This window comes from Oxyura jamaicensis, chromosome 2 (genome assembly GCF_011077185.1).
Source record: "Oxyura jamaicensis isolate SHBP4307 breed ruddy duck chromosome 2, BPBGC_Ojam_1.0, whole genome shotgun sequence".
NCBI lineage: Eukaryota > Metazoa > Chordata > Aves > Anseriformes > Anatidae > Oxyura > Oxyura jamaicensis.
In genome coordinates, this window is record NC_048894.1 from 107,708,110 (window position 1) to 107,729,316 (window position 21,207).

A 21,207-nucleotide genomic window follows, 5' to 3' on the forward strand; every position below is an offset into this window, starting at 1 on the left:
ATAAACACAATTTCAAAATTGATATTTCTTGTGTAACAATACAGATTGTCCAGTCTTACATTTAATTCTCCCAGGTTGCTAGAGATAAGAGGAAACAAGCGATTGGTCTCATTGATGTTAGCCAGTGCCTCATTCACCAGATCCTGGGCATCTTGGAGTCTGCTGTTGTGCTTTAATAAGAGCTGGCTTGCATTCTTTTTCAGCTCAGCAAGTTCCTGCTGGGGTCTAAGATACTCCTTTTGAACCTGGAGCAACAAATTTTCTGCAGCTCTGGCAAAGAGAGGAAGTAAAAAATAAATACATTGGAAAGGAGGGATTTAGGCCTGGCTTTCTTGAGGACAAAAGGAGATATCCAAAATTAATGTAAATGCACCTTCTTATAATAGTCTGCAATTTTTCCTTTAATAGTAGGCATACACACTCTAGGTTAGTTACTTGTCTTAGCACACAAAAAGATGATTGTTTGGGGGAGAAGGAGAGGAATACAGTTCAACTTTGTACGTGGTGATTAGAGGAGTAAGGGGTTAGTATAAATGACATTTGTTTGGACTTATGTGGGATATGCTTCACATCAAAACCTCTGAGAAGCATCCATCTGGGACTTTTATATGTCTTAATTGTAGTAATAAATATTGTGAATGTAGGATCAAATCATCAATTATGAGTAGTGACACTGGAAAGAAACAACTAACCAGAACTGAAAGATACACATGCAAGAGTCCTGAAAGTTTTAAATATCAAATAAAAATAAATGGCATTATTAGAATAACTCCTGAAACAAGCCATCTCTGTACTTATCCTTTGAAATCAGTAAGAGATGTTATCTGGGTAATACCAAATCTCCCCATATTTAGACAGTTGTTAATCTCTTCCACTGGTTTATTTGGGAATATTTGCATATCCATTTGAACACTGAAGAAGTTGAACTGAAAATGATCCTGAAAGTCTATTCCTCTGTTTCTTTTTTTCTGCACATATGCTGCACACATTAACTCCTGTAAGTGACATTTTGTTTTGTGACATTTACTTGGTCCCTTTTAATCTGTTTTCAAATCATATTGATCTTTAGCCAAAGTAGAAGCAGCATAGTTGATATCACGATACATTCTATCTTTTGTATTGAATAGCAGATGTGCTTTTGCATTGATTTCTATTAAAACTAGTAATACAGACTCCTCAAACTCAGAAGCTATAAACTTAAAAAGAGTTACAAGAATTAAAGTATTTTACAAGAAAGTTGTGGCTTCTATTCAATATACACTAAAAAGGTTATATTCCAAATGGCTTGGAAACTCTGCCATACATGGCAAACGTGAGGAGACTTCAGTTATGAATGTTGCTTAACAGTATGTCACCACAAGTTCAATCCACTGTAAGCCATGTGGTAACTTCTGCATTCCAAAAAAATGCTGCTTATTTAAATCAGTTTTGAATTTACAGCTGCACTGCATGATAAATTCTGCAGAGCCAACTATCTAATAAATCTTATTAACTCTCTCCTTCATTCTGTCAAAGGACTTACCAGAGAACTTTCAGGAATTTCAACAGAGTATGTAATTGAAAAACTTAATTTATGAATGTCTTGTATAACAGCTCAAGCTGATGCTGAAAGTCAGAACATTCTCTTAATATGCAACAGGAGATTGAGACATTTTACTAAGTGGGGAGAAAAAAGAAAAAAAAAAGAAAAAAAAAAAAGCTATTCTAATTCCTAATACATATAAGTTCCTAATAAATATAAGAATAAACAGTATATTCCCGTGCCATTTTCATGTCCATTTAGCTGCTGTACAGCTTAATATTCAATACAAAGAAAAGCACAGGATTCTGTCAAAAAAAAAAAAAAATCAGATATCCTTCAGCAAAAACATTCTGTTCTGCCTAATCTAAAGGATTTAATCAAGAAAAGTCAAATTTTCAGAAATATTCCTGGTCTACATCTTTGTCCCTTGAAGCCACTACTACTATTCTTACAGTGTCAGTGGAAGCTAGACTTGGGGAATATTTCATATTTCTGAAGTTGGAACAAAATTTATGCTGACTGTGGGAATAGCCAATGTTTTATATTGCCAAGTCTGGCAATAAACACCAATAAGTAATGAATTCAAAAGCCATTTAAAAATAGTTTTTAATTGCAGGCAAATCAAGATAACAAATACAAATTCTAAACAGTGGCACATAATGCTGAGGTTTGGTTTGGCTTCATTTCATTTGCAAATCTAGTTGATACATATTCCATTGACAATCTATTATCGTGTCCTTCAGTAGATCTGACAACTCTTGGGTTGCAACTGACAAACTGTTCTACCTTGTCTCCTAGCCATAAGGAGATATGTATTAGGGCCAGATCTGAATTAATTGAAATCAGGAAGTCTTTCACTTACTGAAATGCGTCTTTGTATCACAACCAAATGAACAGGCTTTGGCTATATTATAGCATGCGAGATGCAGAAATATCTTCAAATAATGTAACTCCAAATTCCAAGTTTGTATAGCTCCAGCAAGGCTATCATAGCACAGCCTATTATTATGGCACAACATTTCTCCAGATCTCTCTCAGAGAAGCAGTATTGCATAGTACAGACATATGTGAAACAAAGTTTCCAGTAGAATAGGCTTACTTTAGTAGATTCGTAGCATTATAGTGCTGTTGATCATAATCTTTCTTGCGCAGTGTATCCAGCTGGGCAGAAATATCATCCTGAAGGCTCTGAGATGTAGCATTTGGCAGTGGGACATCCAAGCCCAGCGTTTCATTTAGCGATGTTGCAACTTCAGCAAGTACTAAATAAGAGAATAAACAACTTAGTCATACCACTAATAGAAGAGTATGTGAAATTCCTGCACAAATTGCAGCATTTCTCTGCAAATAAATAATGCTTTAAAAAGTTACAAAGGAGATACCTTTGTAAATTGTGCAAAGAAATGGTGATATCTTAAAAGCAGAATACCTTTGATGGCTTTATGTACCGTGTCAATAAACCCAATCAGTTCTTTACTTTTATTCCTGGTTTCTTGCGTCATTGTGTTAAGCTGCCAAGCTTTTTTCAGAATTCTAGATGACTGGAATAAAATCAGAGATAATCTTTGACAGTTCTGTTAAAACACTATCAATTTTAATGACAATTGTTTACAGTTTTTACATTTTTTTCCAATATTGAGAATAATTTCTGAGAGGAAATTATTTTTTTTTAATAAGGCACACCTATCTGAGTCAAAAAACTGACACTTCGATGCTTGCAGATGCCTGCAACTTAATTATTTTGGAAGTTCCAGCCTTTGATATCAGTGAAGAATTGTTTTATCAATTACTTTTTACATATAATTTACATAATTACCAAAGCTATTTCTTTTAACATAATAGACACCGCGTACTTTTAAAGACAATTACTCTTAGCACAACAACATGGCTAGTGCAAGCACCTAGTTATATTAGTCACACATGCTCGGCAAACTATAGGTACACTTGGTGATCAAATCAGAACTAATGGAAAAATGATTATTGGCAATTTTCTATCTAAAACATTTCTGGTGTTAAAATGGAAAAAATAACATAAACGTTGGATTTTCAGCAGATTTGTTTCTCGGAAATGATTTAAGGCCTTAAAGCCAAAGAACTTTTCTTCTCACTGGTTCCAGCACGTGGAGCTAATTTAAAATTATGTCACTGCTGAATATTTATAGCATTGTGCTTAAAATAATCAAAAAGCTACTGAGCTTCAAAAGAAACAAGGTAAATCTCCTGTACAATATCATAAAACACTGTAGTCTGCTGAAGAATTCCACAGGTCAGTTATCTTCTTTCCCCAGAAAGACCACAGAATGGACAGAATTCTTTCACTGAATTCTATCAACTTAAAAAATTGTGTGCGTATATATATATATATATATATATATATATATATATATGTACGTCCAAGCAACACTCTGGCATTTATATGCAATGCTATGAATGCTATGAAACCTCAAAAGATTTCTCCACAAAAGCTAAGAATAAAGATGCCAGCACCTACCTCTTCAGGCAACTGAGCAAAACCTCCCAATAAACTCAGAAGACTTTCTTTTGCTGTAGCTAATGAGTAAGTTGGATCTTCTCTAGAAACAACAGACCCCTATAAGAAACAACACACTGTAATTTAAAGACTTCATTGTGTGTCCAGAAAATTTATGCGATGAAAATAACTATGCACACCATTTAAGCTATTTTTATATTCTTTAAATGACAGATTTGCAAGACACTTGAGACGACAAAATAGTTACATACATATAGTTAATGCAACAAAGTGTGTAATTTCTTTAGATAAGGAAACAAATTTCTAGATCCAGCAGTCTCACTTTCAATCAAGTAATAAGAGCGAAGCATAATGTTCTGCTTTCCTCATTCTCCACTTCACCACAGTCTGAGCTGTCCAAATAAGCTACTTCGAGAACTTCAAAGGCCCATCAAATTAAATGTTTCCATCCAGTCCCACAGCTGCTACAGTTCCCACAGCTTGTCAAAACAGCTGCATTTACTGTACATCTGTGAGGATGGCCCTGGAGCTGTGTTTCAATGTCAAATGCAGTGCATGGCACTCAGAAGGTCAAGATTTTTGGCACTCCATTAACACAAGCAGCCCTGCCCTGTGGATCCTCTCATTGATAACAGTCTGTATTTGACTTCAAGGCCACCTCAGAACTTCTCTATATGGAAATAAATAGGCCATTGTACCCAATTTTATCATATTTGATACAGTCAAGGCCTGCAACTTCTGCAATTCTGCACTTCTCTACAGATGCGAAGCAATGTAAGGAATCTCTTACAAGAAGTCTGGGAAAAGTTGGGTTTAGATTTCAGATCTTTCAGAGCCAACCATTGTAAACATCACAAGTATCATTTTGCCCAACTTTTTAAAGGAATATGTAGGATAATCAGATAGCCTTATGTCAAATGGAAAATTCGAAGTCTTTTCCTCAGGGTGAGGATAAAATAATTGAGATAAATTGCAGGAGAAGCTGAAGTTCTTGAGGTGCCCAGTATAAAGCATGGTGATATTTTTTTAAAAGCTGAGTTCAAAAACCCAGAATTGGACAGCAAATATGTCCAGGCATGTAAAGCAGAAGGCTTTAACTAGACAAACAGAATTCTTGATGTCCTCAGATGGATTAGAGGTACAGATGCAATAAGGAGTAGACGGTCTGATAACTTTCTCATTACTGAAAGACCCACACCTAGAAAAGAAGACCCACACCTGCATAGTAAAAAAGGAATACATGAGTGCCTGAGCAACCAGCATGTGGCAAAGATGCAATACAACGGAGCGGACAGCCCTTCAGAGAATACTTGTAATTCACATAAATAAACCTAGGGATTTTCCAGCTTCCAGGTACAGTTACTTTTGTACAAGTCAAAAAGTAAAGGAAATCTTCCACGAGCCAGAAGGATGGGAATACCTGCTTCCAAAACCAAAAAATTATGAGACTACCAACTTATCCTCAAGACTAAATTGCTCAAAGAACATTATGGCTTTACATAAACAAAATAAAGTCACAAGAGGTATAGTATCAGTTTTAGATCCCCTAAATAGTGCAAGAGAGTGACAGCTGGTTTTAATTTGTTTTTAATACAAAAAGGTATGTATTAAACAAGAAATTTGAACTGCTTTTGTTTTTACATATGATTTGGCTGTTCTATAACTGAAGTGCTAAATAGATGTTACATATTGAATAATGTTTATGCTCCCAGAAGATGATGCTTCTATACAAATACAAAACAGTTAGAGAAAGCAAGTGAATTGTATCCTTAAAGTATTACAATAATTTGGTATGCTTATGCCTTCATGGCATAAAGGAAGGGAAGCATAACTGAAGTTTTGTAACTAAAACATTAGCATCTAAAACTAGAGGATAAGACTACCTCTGCTGATACATAAACATGTTATTTAACCCAGCTTGCCTTCAGATGTTGTAATTATTAATATTTGAAGCGCAATAATCAGAATTCAGCCTGCCTCACATTTTAAATAGATGAAATTTTAATGCAAATTAAGAATTTGCAAAATCTATCAGCACAAGAAGTCTTATGTTATTCTGATTTTGCTGTGATATAGTGGAATAGAAAGAGAGTATTTTTTCTTCTGTTTTAGAGCTTCTTTTGCTTGAGTTACTGTTAGCAGATTCTTATCAATAAATATGCTTATTTCAGTAGTCATGAAGTAGGGAATAGTTCTGTTTACCTCTGGCTGTATGCAGATACCACATTCACCTATAGTAACCGAACCTCTAAGACCATAGAATGTGGTATTTCATGCTTTGCTTAAGGCAGCAGAAAAACTGGGAGAAAAACCTGTCACAAGAAGTCTGAAAGTGTCCAAAATAAATATTCTACCTGGCTTTTGTCTTCTGAGATGACAGTACGGAGGAAGACACTTGGACTGCCACATAACTATAGGGAAAGCAAATGGCTGCATCCAAGAAACCCTGTGTAATGGGGAAGCAGCCTGCCAGAATCTTTCTTCCCCAGGAATCTGAGGGAACAGTCTTGGCAGCTCTTTAGCCAAGGGACCAAAAAGGGACCTGGCCAGGTGTTTATTTCATTGTTGAAAACTATGCTGCTGACTTTCAGTAAATCTGGGCCAATACTAAAGATCCACATAATCCAGGTGAAACGTACATATTAGCACATTCAACAATCATAGGGATGATTGAAAATTTTATTCAGGCATTTATTTAAATGCTAGTACAGCAAATGAAAAGAAAGAAATGCAGGGATCTAAAGGGCTTAAGATGTATTTCTGTAACAAATGCAAAGGTCTTAATCTGGTATGTCACTTACAGACACACATATTAAAGCCATGAACTTCAGGAGGACTTCATTTAAATTAATGGATCATGTGAGTGGCTGCAAGTTTTGTTTTAAAGGTGTGACTAAATATTTCTACTATTTGTGTGTTTGTATTACCTTCAGATGTTTTGTTGCATTCTCCAGCTCTGACAATATCCCATAGGGCACACGGGCAACACCAGTGAGGTTCACTGAAAGTATGGCTTTGTTGAGATTATCCAAATTACTTAGCAAAACTCCTGTGCAGTTGTCATCACAAGCTAAAGAAACAATTTCAGAAAAGGGAAGCAATATTAGTGTTAAAAAAAAAAAAATAATGGTGTCATTATTTTTGTTGTTGTTTACACAGTATGTGCCTTTACTGATTGTGTTAAAATGGATATAATTCAATAGTTTTGAACATCCAGGTTAGTAGTATTGCCCTTCTACACCTGCCCCAGAAGTGGACCTATTCCAGACATAATCTCCTTATGTTAGCACATTCAAGCCACATTGATCCTGCTGGCTACTGAGCTGCTTGTTATATTATATGGATACTGCATCTATTTAGCTGTACTGCTGTAAATACAGAGTGATGCCATTAACATTCACCAAACAGATTCTGAAGACAAGGAATCCAAGCCCAAGTGGTGAAATTACATTTATTCCCTGTTTCTTTTTTTCACGTGTATAAAGCAGTATTTGAGTTTTTCCTGTTTATTATAAAAGCAGATTACCATATTTGCTGGGTAATTCTGCTATCCACTGTCTAATACAGAACTTAAATTTGTTTGTACTACCTCCGCCAATTTAAGGATTAAGTGCTTTATTTAACTGATATTATGGTTTGTACTGAGGTTTCCTCTGTGTTCACAGAATCACAGAATGGCTGAGGTTCGAAGGGGCCTCTACATGTTGTCTATGTAGTTCAACACCCTCCTGCTTTATAGAGATACTAAGGTTCTTAAAATTCCTTTTCTTTCACAGAAATAATAGCACTTGACAGAAAAATACTCAAGGAATAATCATGTGCAGGTAGGTAGCACTGGAACAGACCATTGAGAAAGTAAACACGTTCACCTACAAATACACTCTTCTTCCACAAGAAGATGCCTCGCTTCACACTCATCACAGAGCTGTCCTGTCACTCCCTGCTTACAGAGGCACTTGCCAGTAACACGATCACAATTAATGTGAACAGAGCCACTTGGATTGCATCGACACGGATGGCAGCTGCCTCCAGGCAGCTGAGGATCGCCGTAATAGCCGAGGGAACACCTACAATGGGAGGGATGGGACACTGAACATCAGAGGGGATCATCATAAAATCAGATGTTATATTTATCTTTAGTCACTGATAAATTTTTAATTAACAGTTGCCTAATAGTAACTAACAAGTCACTCTAAGTCCTTGCGCGCATATTCATATGCTTATTTATAAACACTAAATTATCAATTCCAGATATAAATACAGCTTTTATTAATCAAAATTGTCCTTGAAGTTTGGGGATAAGTGGGAACAATGTGTACAACTCACTTTTCACAATATTGTCCTTCATATCCTGGGAGACAAGCATCACAGTGGTAATCTTGGACACCTTTTAGAACACAAGTGGGACTAAAACTGGAGGAAGGAAAAACAAATACCTACTAGCACATAAATGGGAAAACATACAATGACAGAGAACTCTTTCAGCCACAGGTCAAATTTTGTAAGCAACAGCATCAGTCACTCAATACGATGCAATGGGCTAGAAAGAGTGCTTTAAATTTAGAAGTTTGCTTTCCTGATGCAAATCCATTACTGTATAATATGTTAAAGCATCTTATGACCTTCATTTTGAAAGATAAGACAATGAAAAACAGAGGCTGCATAAACAAATTGAAAGAGACCTTTCATGAGTCATTTAATACTAGTGACCTCTCCCACTTCACCCTCCCCAGAGGGGCAGAGAATTTAGGCTTCTTGTGTGCCAGAATAGAAGCTCCCAGCTACCTCCTGTTCCAACAGGAAAGTTCTGGTGACCATCATCACCTTAAGGATGTACCCAATTTCAAGTAAACCTTGTCTGTAGGAGCCATTTCCTACCTCTGTTTAGCCCTCTGCATGGCCACTGATAAGCACCCTGAGCACAGAGGAGGTTTCAGATTTTCTGTACTAATAGAGCCCTCTGCCAAAAACATTCCAAATAAATCAGCACCTTGATTTAAATCCATTATTTCATCACCATTTTACAGATGAGAAAAGGCAAGGGAGCGGAATGATATGGCTATAGTATTTATCACACTGACACTTGCATGAGAACATTGGAGTTGCCCCACTCATGCTCTGATTCAATTATCCTAAAGGAAAAGTGCTTTTTAAGCTTCTAGATAAAAAGCACCTTGCAAAATGTTTTGATTTTAAAAATAACTTTAACTGTTCGTCTACCAAACAAACAGATGTGTACATTTCAAAAAAAAAAAAAAAAATAGTACCTGTTTTTCTCCTAGGACTCATTTCATGAAACGTTTCTGAACGTTTCAGATGGCCAAAATCTTCATAAGTACAGAAGCATTGTTTTCAGAATGATGGAATGGAACCACTTTTGAAACTAAAATGTGTCAGAGCAACTTACTCCATTATCCATAAAATCTCTTATGTGACTGATCTATTCTTAGAGAATAGAATGGCATATCTATTAGTTAATCTTTTTATTTTAAAACCTCACGATGTTATCACTAGTTGTGAACAACTCAGAACGCAAGTTCTGTTTACTAAGATAGGTAATTTTCAGAAGACTAAAGATTAAGGACATGTAACAGTAACTATCTCCTGTTGCCATAGAGCAGGGGGAGTAGGAGATAGGACATACATCACAAGGCATCTGGAATGCTAAAATATACATTGGATTTAATGAGTTCTGGTTACCTAACAGGGTTGGCTCTGGGACAGGCACAGAGAGAGCAGTCGTTGACAGATCCAATTACTTTACCATAGTATCCTGGGGCACAAGCACTGCAGTAATCTCCAACTGTATTATCTCTGCAGTTCTGATACACAAGAAAAGGAATTCAGACAGTTTAAAACAACAACAAAAAACAAGAGGAATTTTATCTTCTCCCCAATCCATGAATGCCTAAGGTCTTTGACAATCGCCTCTAAATGCCACCACCCATTGTCAGCATTCTCTGGGTAGAGGGACTTTTTATGCAAAAATAAGCAGAATGCCAGCATGTTTTCCACTGTGTGAATGCCCTAGCAGGCAGGCTGACCTGTTCTGAACTTCCATTAAGGTTTATATATTTCTGCTTCTATTAATCCAATTCAGGCTAGGAAATTACAGTACAATGCAAAAAAATTCTAAAAAAAAAAAAAAAAAAAAAAAAAAAGCAAATGATGGAAAAATTAAATACCTGGGCCAAAAGGAAAAAAAAAAAAAAGTGTTTTAGCAAAAGCATTTGACAGCTATAAGCCAAACAACAATCATAGCTAGGATTCACAGACACTATATTTAATTTGAGTACTGATGTAGCAATGTTAAAACACTAAATCAGTATTATAAGCATAATTTAGACTAGTCTCCTAAGTGAATAAAATTCAATTTCTTTTTTTTTTTTTTTCTATGATTCTTCTACTTGTGTGTGTATAGATTTTAGAGGTTAGCTGAGTACAGTAAGCAGCAACAATGCAGTCTATTACTGTATGGGAGCAGAAGTCAGAGGTGAAAACCATTTCTTTTGCCTACAGTACTCAGATGGAAATCTGTAAGTAGAAATTCTAACATGTGGGTGACTTGCTACCCCTGCAATGAGACGCTAAGAGGATGAATGACTATTATTCTTTAGTGTGAAAGACCTATGTGTTTTGGCCTCATAGCAATGAGAACCATCATTCTTACTCATGAGATTCATATTTTAGGCAAAATAATAGTTTACAAAAAGCCTGAGGGACTGAGGAAACTTACTTTAAAAAATGGCTTCAAAAATTAAATCAGCAGAAGACTTTGAACTAACCAACTCACCACTGGAAAATCAAAGAAATTGGAAAAAAAAAAAAAAAAAAAAGTTAGGAAAAAAACTTTAGGAAAGAATATCTGGTCATTGAACTGTACCAGAGAGTGGAGAGCATGTTGTATTTGGTTAGCTGACAATTTGCTTTCCACAGGGCTGTCAGTCCGCAAGACAAGAGGCAATGTGTTATTCATAAATTGACCCTCTTTGCAACCTTTGGAACAAACTGAGGGAAGTGAAAAAATTAACTTAGCTAAAGCATATCCTTATATCCTTAGCCTACTTTACTCTCTGGAAGTCAAAAAAAAAAAAAAAAAAAGACCAAAAAACTTATTTAAAGAAACTTGAAATATATTCTCTTCAGTAGAGACACAGAATTTGACTTTGACCTAGTCTGTAGTATGTTGTGCCTTACTACTTTTACTTCACCCTTTTTGTGTGATTAAGCAGACCTTGGCCAGGCCAAGAAAGAGAAGACCAGAAGTATCACAGAAAAGAAATAAAAAATAAATAATTAAAAAAAAAAAAAAAAAAGAATAAACTGAACTGATCCACAGGATCCATGGAAGTTGTTTTTAAAATAAAATTAAACCTAAAATAATTAATAGCTTTGAAGACGTTAGTGCTCAAAAAGCTTGAGAATTTTACTGAATGTACCCCTAAGGAAAATTTCTATTTTTTTCAGAGATTTTCTATTTTTTTCAGAGATGGAAGGGAAGTTATACTTTTTCCAAATAGTAGATACACACGCTTCTCCCAGAAACTCCTTTCACAGGTTACAGCCATTATATGCTCAGGTGAAACCAATGCAAAAACGCAGAAATTGTACATACCAAGCACTTTCCAGTTTCAGGATCACAGGTTTCACTGTGATTGTTGCACTGACACGGTAAACAGGGTGCTGACATAGTATGAGTCTCTCTTACACCAAGTTCTGTAGACTTCTCCCTGTAGTATCCTGGAGCACAGCTCTGTGTGTGAGGGGAACAAAATTAAAAACAAAACAAACAACAACAAAAAAAATAGCCGTCAACCTCTCAACAGTTATAAACAAAAACCATTTATGTGACCTTTTTTTATCTGATTATTAGACATAAAAGAAAGGATTTGAGGTTTTATTACCTGACAAGAGAATCCAGTATAACCAGCAGGACATCTACATTGCTCTATAAGGTGAGCTCGAGATCTGCCTCGATGCATCTCTTCAAATTTCACTGCAACTTCCATTGAGATATTTGCAATTCTACAAGATACATGCAGAAGACAATGTGAACATCTAGAAAAGTCCTAGAACCAGAACTATTCAAACATTTTTATATTTCAATATATATGTGTATATATACCATACATACTTTTCTGTGATACATTTTCCACATGGAAGACATCCCCTGTCCGTGTCAGGGTGTTTGTAACTAGATTTGTAATGTCCTTTCCAACCCAAACTATTCTGTGATTCTATGAGTCTATGGAAATATCTCAATAAAAACTGAAGATATTTTTTTTTTTAACCTAGGTATGGGCTTTCAGTACCTACAGCAAACAAATCAAAGTAATATGGGTTGATTTCCATTGGTCCACTAAAGCTGACAAATCCACCATAAAAGATTATTCACTTTGGCCTCAGAAATACTAAGCAGAAATACAACAGCTCTGCTCCACAGCTCTGGCTAGCAAAATTATAGTTGACAATCTGTGAATCAAATATAATCCCAAATCCGGAGGTGGATCTGCTCTACTTCACAGCTGTAAAGATGTAAGGATTTTCATTGGATGCATCTCTGCTTGTCTTGTTTGTTTCTAAACAGACAGATGGGATGATCGTATACCATCTCCTTCCTTTCATTAGTAACCTAGTTCTGTTCAAAACTGCAGTAAAATGTTACGATTCTGAGGTGAGAATACTTTGCTACCACTGTCCATAGCACATGAAGCTACAGGATAGACCTAGATTTGTACAAACACATGGACTCAGAGGATCAGGTGTTTCATTTCTTCCACCAGAAAATGTAAAACAAAGAAAAACTTTAATACCTATACAAATAAGATGGGGGAAGAAATAATTCAGAAATCTTCTAATTGTATTGCCCAACCTGCAGAACACTGCATCAGCCTGTAAGGCTTTGTGTTTCTTTATAGGCTTTTCTATCAAAATAAGTATAGACATTTGGTGTTTTACTGAAAGAATTAGAGAGTTTCTGCTTCAAATTAAAGGTAATAAATGTTTTCTTATAAGATAAAGAAGAATAAAAGTCATAAATAGGAAATTGGAAATTTGTCTAATTTGAGTTAAAACTTTACTGTATGGTTCATCTGGGACTATTTCTAAGTTAAATTATACTAAATGCAGTCAAAGATTGCTTTACCTGCTTTGCTGTAATCCTTGGCCATAGGCTGCCTTGATAAGGATGTATTCAATATTGCTTAGCACAGACATGAAGTCAGAACGTGAGACAGGCTGTTCAGACACAGAATTAAAATACTTCCAAGAATCCTAGGGGAACATATCACGTTATTAAAACCACGAGTGTATAAGCTCACTTAAAGGTAATGGTCTCTTCCTCACACTTTCTTCCAGAAATACAGTCAGAGACTGTCTATACCCCTTGGTCCCAGAAAATCCAACATCTTGCTCCATGTTAGAACAAGACTAGTTTTAAATTATTTTCCTCTCCTTTCCTTCCCTGCACTCAGTTTCCACACCCAGTTTCTACAGGACAGCAATCCAGACCTGCATGGAACTGCTTTTTTTTTGGCTAGATCTAGAGAACCTGGATAGTCAAAGAACAAGGACTTCACATCACTCTTCTTATGTGCAGTTAGAAACACATCTGCTTTAACTGTGTCCTGCCTCCTGTCAAGAAAAGAGATTAGACCTAGCCTCAGCTCCATGCAGCAGAGTCTTAGGACCAAATAACGTCACTGTTATCTCTTCTGAAACTGTCCTGTGAGCACTACTGCAACTTACTGCTCGCGCTAGGCTAAAATTCAAGTCCCATGTGATAATCCTGGGCTGTGAGTGTAACAGACAGGCTACGAAATTGTATGACTGGCTGACGGTGACATAGCTGGCAGTATGTCATTTACCTTTGAAATCTGAGTCTGTCTGAAAAGCACAACCACGCCTTCAGCACTTCCAAAAGAGGAAACAATGTCAACATGTTATCTGCTTCTATATATTATTTTTCCAGACATTTTTATTATAAAATAGATACATTTTAATCTAAGTATTCTATTTACTCAGCCTAGTTGAAATAAAGTATGCATTTCTTTATTTACTTATATATAAGGGCCTTCTCTACAAAAGCTCAGAGAAGATAAATGTCCTCATTTCCACACCAATGTTTTAGCTTACCTCCTTCATTTCCACTTCCTTGTCACTTCTTACTCCATTTTCTGGAGAAGAGATGTCTACGTAGATGACCAATTTGCTGGTACGACCTCCTTTCATTAGAATCTGGGGCTCAAAATTTGAGGTTCCAAAGCCATCCAAAGCATAAAAAGCAACAGTATATCTCAGCTTGCCTCCATATGCCATAAGCTGTTTGGATATAAAGTCATTATTTTATTTATTCCAAGGTCTAGTTGAAAATATTTTAATGTCATCAGAAGATTTGAAAACTGACAGTTCTTTGATGAATTGGAAATAAAACATGAAAATTGACTTAAACTCAGCAGTTTTTGCACCAAGGTCAAATGTGTATTTCTAAAAAGCAGGCACAGTTTCTTCTTTTACTTTTTTAAGGTACTTTTTTTAACTTTCACTTAATTCTTAAACAGATCATTCCATGATCTATATTCTGAATCTACTATCAAGACTGAAAGTTTTTTCAGGTTTCTAAACTAAAATTGAATATCACTCTTTTCCCTATATAAAATCTCCAAAGAGTAACACAGTAATTAAATATGGGTGCTACCCATTTACAGGGTCAAGAAAAATCTCATTACAAAAAGGTAATGTAAACATATTATTTGTGCTTGCTATAAGTTCACTCAAAAAGTGACTATTATACAAAAAAAAGGAATGTAATTTATACAACAAAGAATGATCTACAAAGCATTCTAGATATTTAACTGTCTTACCTGGTCTCCCTGAAACTGCTCTGGTAACCTCCAGTAAAATGTTTCTGTATTTAAGTGTTTTCTGACAATGGTAGCATCCAGCAAAATATCAGAAAACTGTGAGAATACTCCTTCCATTGTTCCAGTCAGGTTACTTTGAGCTACTACATGCAAAATTGTCTGGTCAGGAGTCAGGGTTATCTACAAGATGAAGAGCAATAGATTAATTTGATGAAAATATTCTATCCTGGTGTAATATACTGTTGTTCACAGCTTCTTTGAGATAGTCGGCAGTCTATTTTATAGTAATAACATCCCAAGTCAAAAAAATGGGAAACATTTTTAATATCTATTAAAAAAAAGTGAAGCGTGAAACACATGTTTTCAGAAAGAAGACTGCTTTCTTTTTTATTCTGCTGTAAACCATTGATTCTGTGAGCTAACCTACTGCATTCAGCCTGATTCGTGAAATGTATGCAACCTTCAGCACACTAGAGAGGTAACACCAAACTGCATCCACACATTTATGTCACTTTACTTACAGGAATTCTCACGTGATCTTCTACTTCCCAACAAAATGAGGACAGCCCAAAACAGAAACACGGAGTACAGCCTAGTGCATTGTTAGCAGACAGAGCAAAAGTTCCAGGTTTACACTCACTGCACTGCAGCCCAAATACATTTTCCTGGAGGAAATAAATAAATAAATAAATAAAGCAGAGCAATGCACTCATGTTACTTTGCTAGCTGAATGAAAGATGTCTCTTATTGGAAGAAAAAATAGTGTGTATATAAACTATATAACAGCTAGTCATTTATTGTATCTATTATGGTTTACTATACAGTAGATTTTATTATTACACAATGCTGTTTTATCAAAAACATGGAACATTCAAACAAAACTCATGCATTGAAATTTCTATCTAAAATTAGCAATTATGTATTTCCATTAAAGACAGAAAAGTGTTATTGCCTGCCCCACCCCAGTCTGCTATCTATACATAGAGAGTGAAATGATTCTCTGTCAAAACAGTAAGGAATTTACACTTCTAAATTAAGAAAGAAATAAACTTTTTGAGATACTGTCTTCGAAAACTCAAGATGATATCAGTGTGACCTACACTCAAAAGTGTAACTCTGGCTACAGAATATTCCTAGACTCCATGATAGGATGGAATAGAATTTCCCTGACTTGTGGTAGAAACATTTTCTTTGCTCATTGAATCAGAATATCCATCTTCAATCCTCTACGTGTACTGGAAAAATATCCTTTCTAATATCAACCCCAAAATAATCCATGAGTTATGAGCAGTTATTGGCACTATTTGCAAGGCAAAAAAGGAGATGTCATAAATAAAACATAAAAACTGTATCATTAAAAACAGTTTGTATGGCATAGTTCTTGTATCAGAAGGCATTTACATCATACAGAGAAATATAGGGATACTGAAGTCTCTAGCACCATTCTCATATATGGACTAAGGTTTACAAAAATTTTATCCCAGAACTCATGCTAATGCTTTGTCCTGTTCAAAAAGGTGTACTTGCCCTTTGTGAGGCAGAAAGAAGTCTTGCAGCAAAAGAAAAAGCAAGACAAATGTATCCTCAACGCTCATTCATTTCCACCTTACAGAACTAATCCATGAAAAACATGATTCTGAACGTACTGTAAGAATGATGTGGCTATAGACATTCACTTAACACAGAATAAACGCATGGATTTTATGTTTAGCAAATGCAATCAATTTGGATTTAGGACTGCAGTGAGACTGTTGTTGTGAAATATGCCAGCTCCCATAGAAGACTTGAAAGACACCAATCAGTGTTCTATCAAATGTACAGTTGTTTTGTAAAGTTGGCAAGGATTCAGCAGCAGTTAAGTTAGAAATGATTTCACATGATTCAACATACAAGGGGTCTAATCCTGACTTCTTAACACGCTGAGTTTTCCTAAAAATCCCCTGAGTTTTCTCTAAAAGAGAACTGCAGTACTGCTCTGCAATAATTTTATGATCGCAAACGGGAAATAAAATTACCTGGATACTTAAAACCAAACAGAGGGAGGTAGGAGAGGCAAACTGTCTAGTATTATCACAGGAATTTCTGAGAAGAGAAATAACAATTGCATGTTGGTAATGCTGGCACTGCTCCCTGCAACAGTGTCTGCCCAAACTGGGAACCACATCTGACAGTTTTTAACCCTGCTAATTAATAATAAGACCTGTTTAGCACTGGCACAGACAATCCATTAGGGGTGATTTAGGTGTACACAGAAATTTCTCAAAGGAGAGCTGCAGACTAAGTCCCTTTCAACCCTACAGCTTCCATGATTTTTAGGAAAGAAACAATCAGAATGCCCCGGTGCTGTCTCAAAAAAAGCCTGAATATTTTCAGTACCTTGCAGGTACAGATGCCAGTTTCTTCTTCACACCCACAAAGTCCTTCAGTATCATCACACATCTCTGCTTTGGTTCCACTTAAGTCACAGTCACAGGCAACACAGTCTGGGTAGTCCCTGTAGCCTAACGCACATCTGGAACAGTCTTGTCCTCCAAATTCAGCTTTGCACTGGCATTGACCAGTCAATACATCACACTGGAGATTGGTTGAACCAGTGTCGCTACAGTTGCAAGCCTTAGGGGGGAAAATAATAAATAGCAAGTCTTTAAAAACAATTTTGTTACAACAGAAACAGGACTGTAAATTTAAAGTGGCCATTAAAACTCAGTGTTTGTCAACAATTACTATACAATATAAATTTTACAACAATTACTATACAATATAAATAACAATTACTATACAATACAAATACAATTTATACTTCCATATAAACATAGGATTACTTGATTTGTATTTAAACAAAGAATTGTATTGCTAGTAAACTGTGAATTATAAAAGTAAGATTTGTTGATTCCCAGATCTGGGTTGGGAACCAAAAGAGTTCCAGAAGATAAAATTCCCATAGACCTTACTTAAAGTACTATGTTTAGCAAATAAATTATGATAATGTTATATAAATATTAGATGAAAGAAATACATATAAGTAGAATAATTTTATAAATAGAATAGAAAAATCTTAATACTAGCATTCTTAAAAGATTTCAGGGAGCATTAACAGGGTTTCCATCTTGCTCAAGCTTCATTTGTTAACTGATCAGGAACCGAGAATCTCACAAAATCCGAAGGTGCAGTTCAATGCCAGAGGAACACTTATTCCTGGCAGAGTCCACATTTCAATCAGCAATATGAACTTGTTTTAACAAATTTGCAAAGTGGTTATATATAAAGTTTCTTGTCCTTTTTTTGAGGCAGACTGGCTGTTATCTTTAGTCTTAATTTTACATCTGTGGTTACTGAACTCCAATTTTTCTCTGTGGTTATTTCTAAGGCGCAGACAAAATTTACATTCCATCTATCCTCACCTGACTATGTTTTCCTTGACTCTTTTTTTTTCCTCATAATTTCTTTGAGATGAAAAGTCTTACCTTGTAAAAGCACTCTACACAAAGGCCCACAAAATCTATTAGCATCTTTATGTATCCTTTAGAGTTCTTCACATTTGCTGTTCACTCTATTTGTATTAAGCAGAGTTTTTACTCTATCAGCACTAGGTTCTACAGTGCATAATCTAATACACTTGACGACCAAACAGGTTTACAACTTTGGCTCCTAAGTACCATTAAAGGTCAGCAATTCTGAATGCTAAATCCTATCTTAAGCATCATAATAATATAAATAATTACTATCTATATGTGATAAGGATAAATAAGGACTCTTAGGTACAATTAAATGTGTGCAGCACCCAACTTGAAAAGGGTTGTAAGCAAAACACAACTGCAATTCTGCCCCATCACTGCACTCAGGAATGGATGCTGAATACTGAGAAAATTGTAAGAAACGTGAAGTACCCCACTCATGCAGTCTCTGTTGTAAAAACAGACTGTTGGGATTTCTTTGCCCATTTCATACACCTCGAGAACATGCAGGAGACTCTCCACTGCTTGCCAGTAGACTTTGTACTGCACCTCAACCATTGCCACTGTTGGCTATTCCAACACAGGGGAGCCTCTGTTGAGACGAGACTGCTATTTGCAGATCTCAGTACTGTATCATGAAAGTAACTAAAATACCTTAAAGTAATTCCATATTATTTACTGCAAAGCTGTAATCTAAATGAATGCTAGCAAATTGCCAAAGGTGAGCAGTCACACCTTTAATTAAGCTTGATCAATGGCAAGTGCTGTGGAATCACCCTATGAAAGGAACACTTAAAGGGGTGTTAGCTTACCACCACCGCATCCTTACACGAAATGCACAGGAAGCAGCATGTTGTAATTGCAAAACATTTACATAAAGAATAACTGTAGCTGATAGCTGACAAAGATTGGTTTAAAGATTGGCTGCCAAGGAAGTTGCTATAAATCGCTAAGATGGCAAGCTTTCTTCCAAGTTTATAGGATGATTTTATCATCCTTACTCTTAAGAAGGGAAGAGGAAAAAAAGTAATTGGCTGATGATTATGCTTGTCAGGCACTTATCACATATAATGACAGACCTTGCCAAATTGATTATATTTGTGGTTTCTCCATTAAAATTACCCATTATATTCATGTAATTCTAGAGTTTTAAAAACCTCAGCATTTGTAAAATAAAGATTGGCCCAATGCCATATCTGATAGGAATTTATTGGTGAACTTAGTTGTGTAAATGATTGCTATGCCTTGGATATGCATTAAGTTTGTGTTTTAGTGATTAAACGTAAACATTAAGCTGAGATAATGGGAGTTACCACTTCTCCATTCAGGAAACATGACCTAATTTGTGCCATTTTAATTTTAAATATTCAGAAAAAAGTGACTTTCAAGACAAGCTAGAGTTCGTTGTTCTTAAAACCCTAATAACTGTCCTTGGTTAGCACAGAAGGATGTTTCTTGCTACCAATTGTTGCTATAAACCTGCTCCAGCATCACTATTTAATGCAACTAAGAGTTAGAATACACACTTCAGAATTTTTTATGATCTATGCACCTACTTGGAACAGATGCTTTAGACAAAAGTTTTCAAATACAGCTTTCTTAGAATGTTCCTCAATATATACTTTTCAGTCTGTTTTTGTGTTTTTGTTGTTGTTTCCCTTTTTAATGTATCTAGCACTAACACTTTGAGACAAAGAACAAAGTTTGAGGTCCTTGTAACAAGAGCCCAATTCTTGCATTAGCATATGGCAAACTGCTTGGAACAGCCACAGCTTTTCTGTCAGCCTACCATACCTTGCAGCCAAGTTTAGGAGAGTGTCCCCAGTGATTTTCTTCACAGAATTCACATTTTTGTCCCAAAGTGTGAGGGGGACAAATGCATTCACCAGAATCTGCATTACAGTTGTTCTGAGTATGAGCACAGTCACAGGCTGCAAGAGAAATAAGAGCAAATGATTAACTTTCTTTGCTTTGGCTATATAGAAGAAATTCCATGACTACTGACAATCTTACTTTTCATAATTATTCAGTATGGTTTATCCATTCCACTAGGAACACTTTGCTGTCCCTAACCATTGAGAAACAAATGATGACCAGACTGGCATTTCACTTTCATATTAAAAGTCCATTATTTCTGCTTGATATAGCCTGATCGGTGGTTTCAAAAGCAGTGCTGCTTTTCCACAGGGGAGGCAACAAAACCAAATAAAATTGTTGTGGAGAAAAGTAAATTTATAGGGAAAGATATTATAGAGGATGCAAAACTCATCAGGGATTTGACAACGTTCTCAAAGAGGTGAAAGAATTAATAACAGGGAGGAATACTTTTCAAGAATTTCTTATTAATGAATGGGAAAAGAATGAATTTATTTATATCAACTAACATTATTGCAGGAAGTACTTGTCCATTTAAGAAGTGCAACACTATTCTTGCTAAAAAGAAATTGTGTTAAGAGGGTTTTTAATTATTTTAGTAAAATTTACAAAGCTTTCAAGGCAGAAATGGTAAAAGGTACCTAAGGGATATTTTATTCTTAGTAAAGACACAGTATGTTCAGAAACACAATCCTATCACATAATCTCACTGCAGAATTCACATTACTATACTGTGAAAAAAAAAAAAAAAAAAAAGTCAGATTGGAGAAAAGGTAGGCATTCCTTTGGCTATATTGTGTTGAAAGGGTATTTTATTGACCTGGTAAATTTGTGGGGGTTTTTTTGATGGCATGTTCTCAGTATGGATTAATATTTTTCCCTAAAACCTGTACATACCCAAGTGATAATGGGAAAATACAGTCAGTCTTATCAAAGCAGAAATCATCTTTTTAAGAATTAAACAGAAAAAAAAAAAAAAAAAAAAAAAAAAAAAAAAAAATA

The 21,207-nt window shown here is 35.6% G+C and overlaps 1 protein-coding gene across 1 annotated transcript in view; it reads right to left on the reverse strand.

Moving 5' to 3' along the window:
* The window catches only part of LAMA1 (laminin subunit alpha 1), a 102,896-nt gene that overhangs the window by 27,360 nt on the left and 54,329 nt on the right, over positions 1-21,207 (reverse strand). Inside the window, exons 22-37 of the mRNA XM_035319483.1 lie at positions 20,125-20,261; positions 17,252-17,488; positions 15,397-15,540; positions 14,876-15,055; positions 14,148-14,333; positions 13,159-13,286; positions 11,918-12,038; positions 11,629-11,766; positions 9,714-9,835; positions 8,340-8,426; positions 7,887-8,080; positions 6,941-7,083; positions 4,014-4,112; positions 2,952-3,063; positions 2,622-2,784; positions 60-270 (exon numbers count right to left, since the gene is read on the reverse strand). Of these exons, the coding sequence (XP_035175374.1) occupies positions 60-270; positions 2,622-2,784; positions 2,952-3,063; positions 4,014-4,112; positions 6,941-7,083; positions 7,887-8,080; positions 8,340-8,426; positions 9,714-9,835; positions 11,629-11,766; positions 11,918-12,038; positions 13,159-13,286; positions 14,148-14,333; positions 14,876-15,055; positions 15,397-15,540; positions 17,252-17,488; positions 20,125-20,261 (2,402 nt within the window). The remainder of the gene's footprint in view (positions 1-59; positions 271-2,621; positions 2,785-2,951; positions 3,064-4,013; positions 4,113-6,940; positions 7,084-7,886; positions 8,081-8,339; positions 8,427-9,713; positions 9,836-11,628; positions 11,767-11,917; positions 12,039-13,158; positions 13,287-14,147; positions 14,334-14,875; positions 15,056-15,396; positions 15,541-17,251; positions 17,489-20,124; positions 20,262-21,207) is intronic.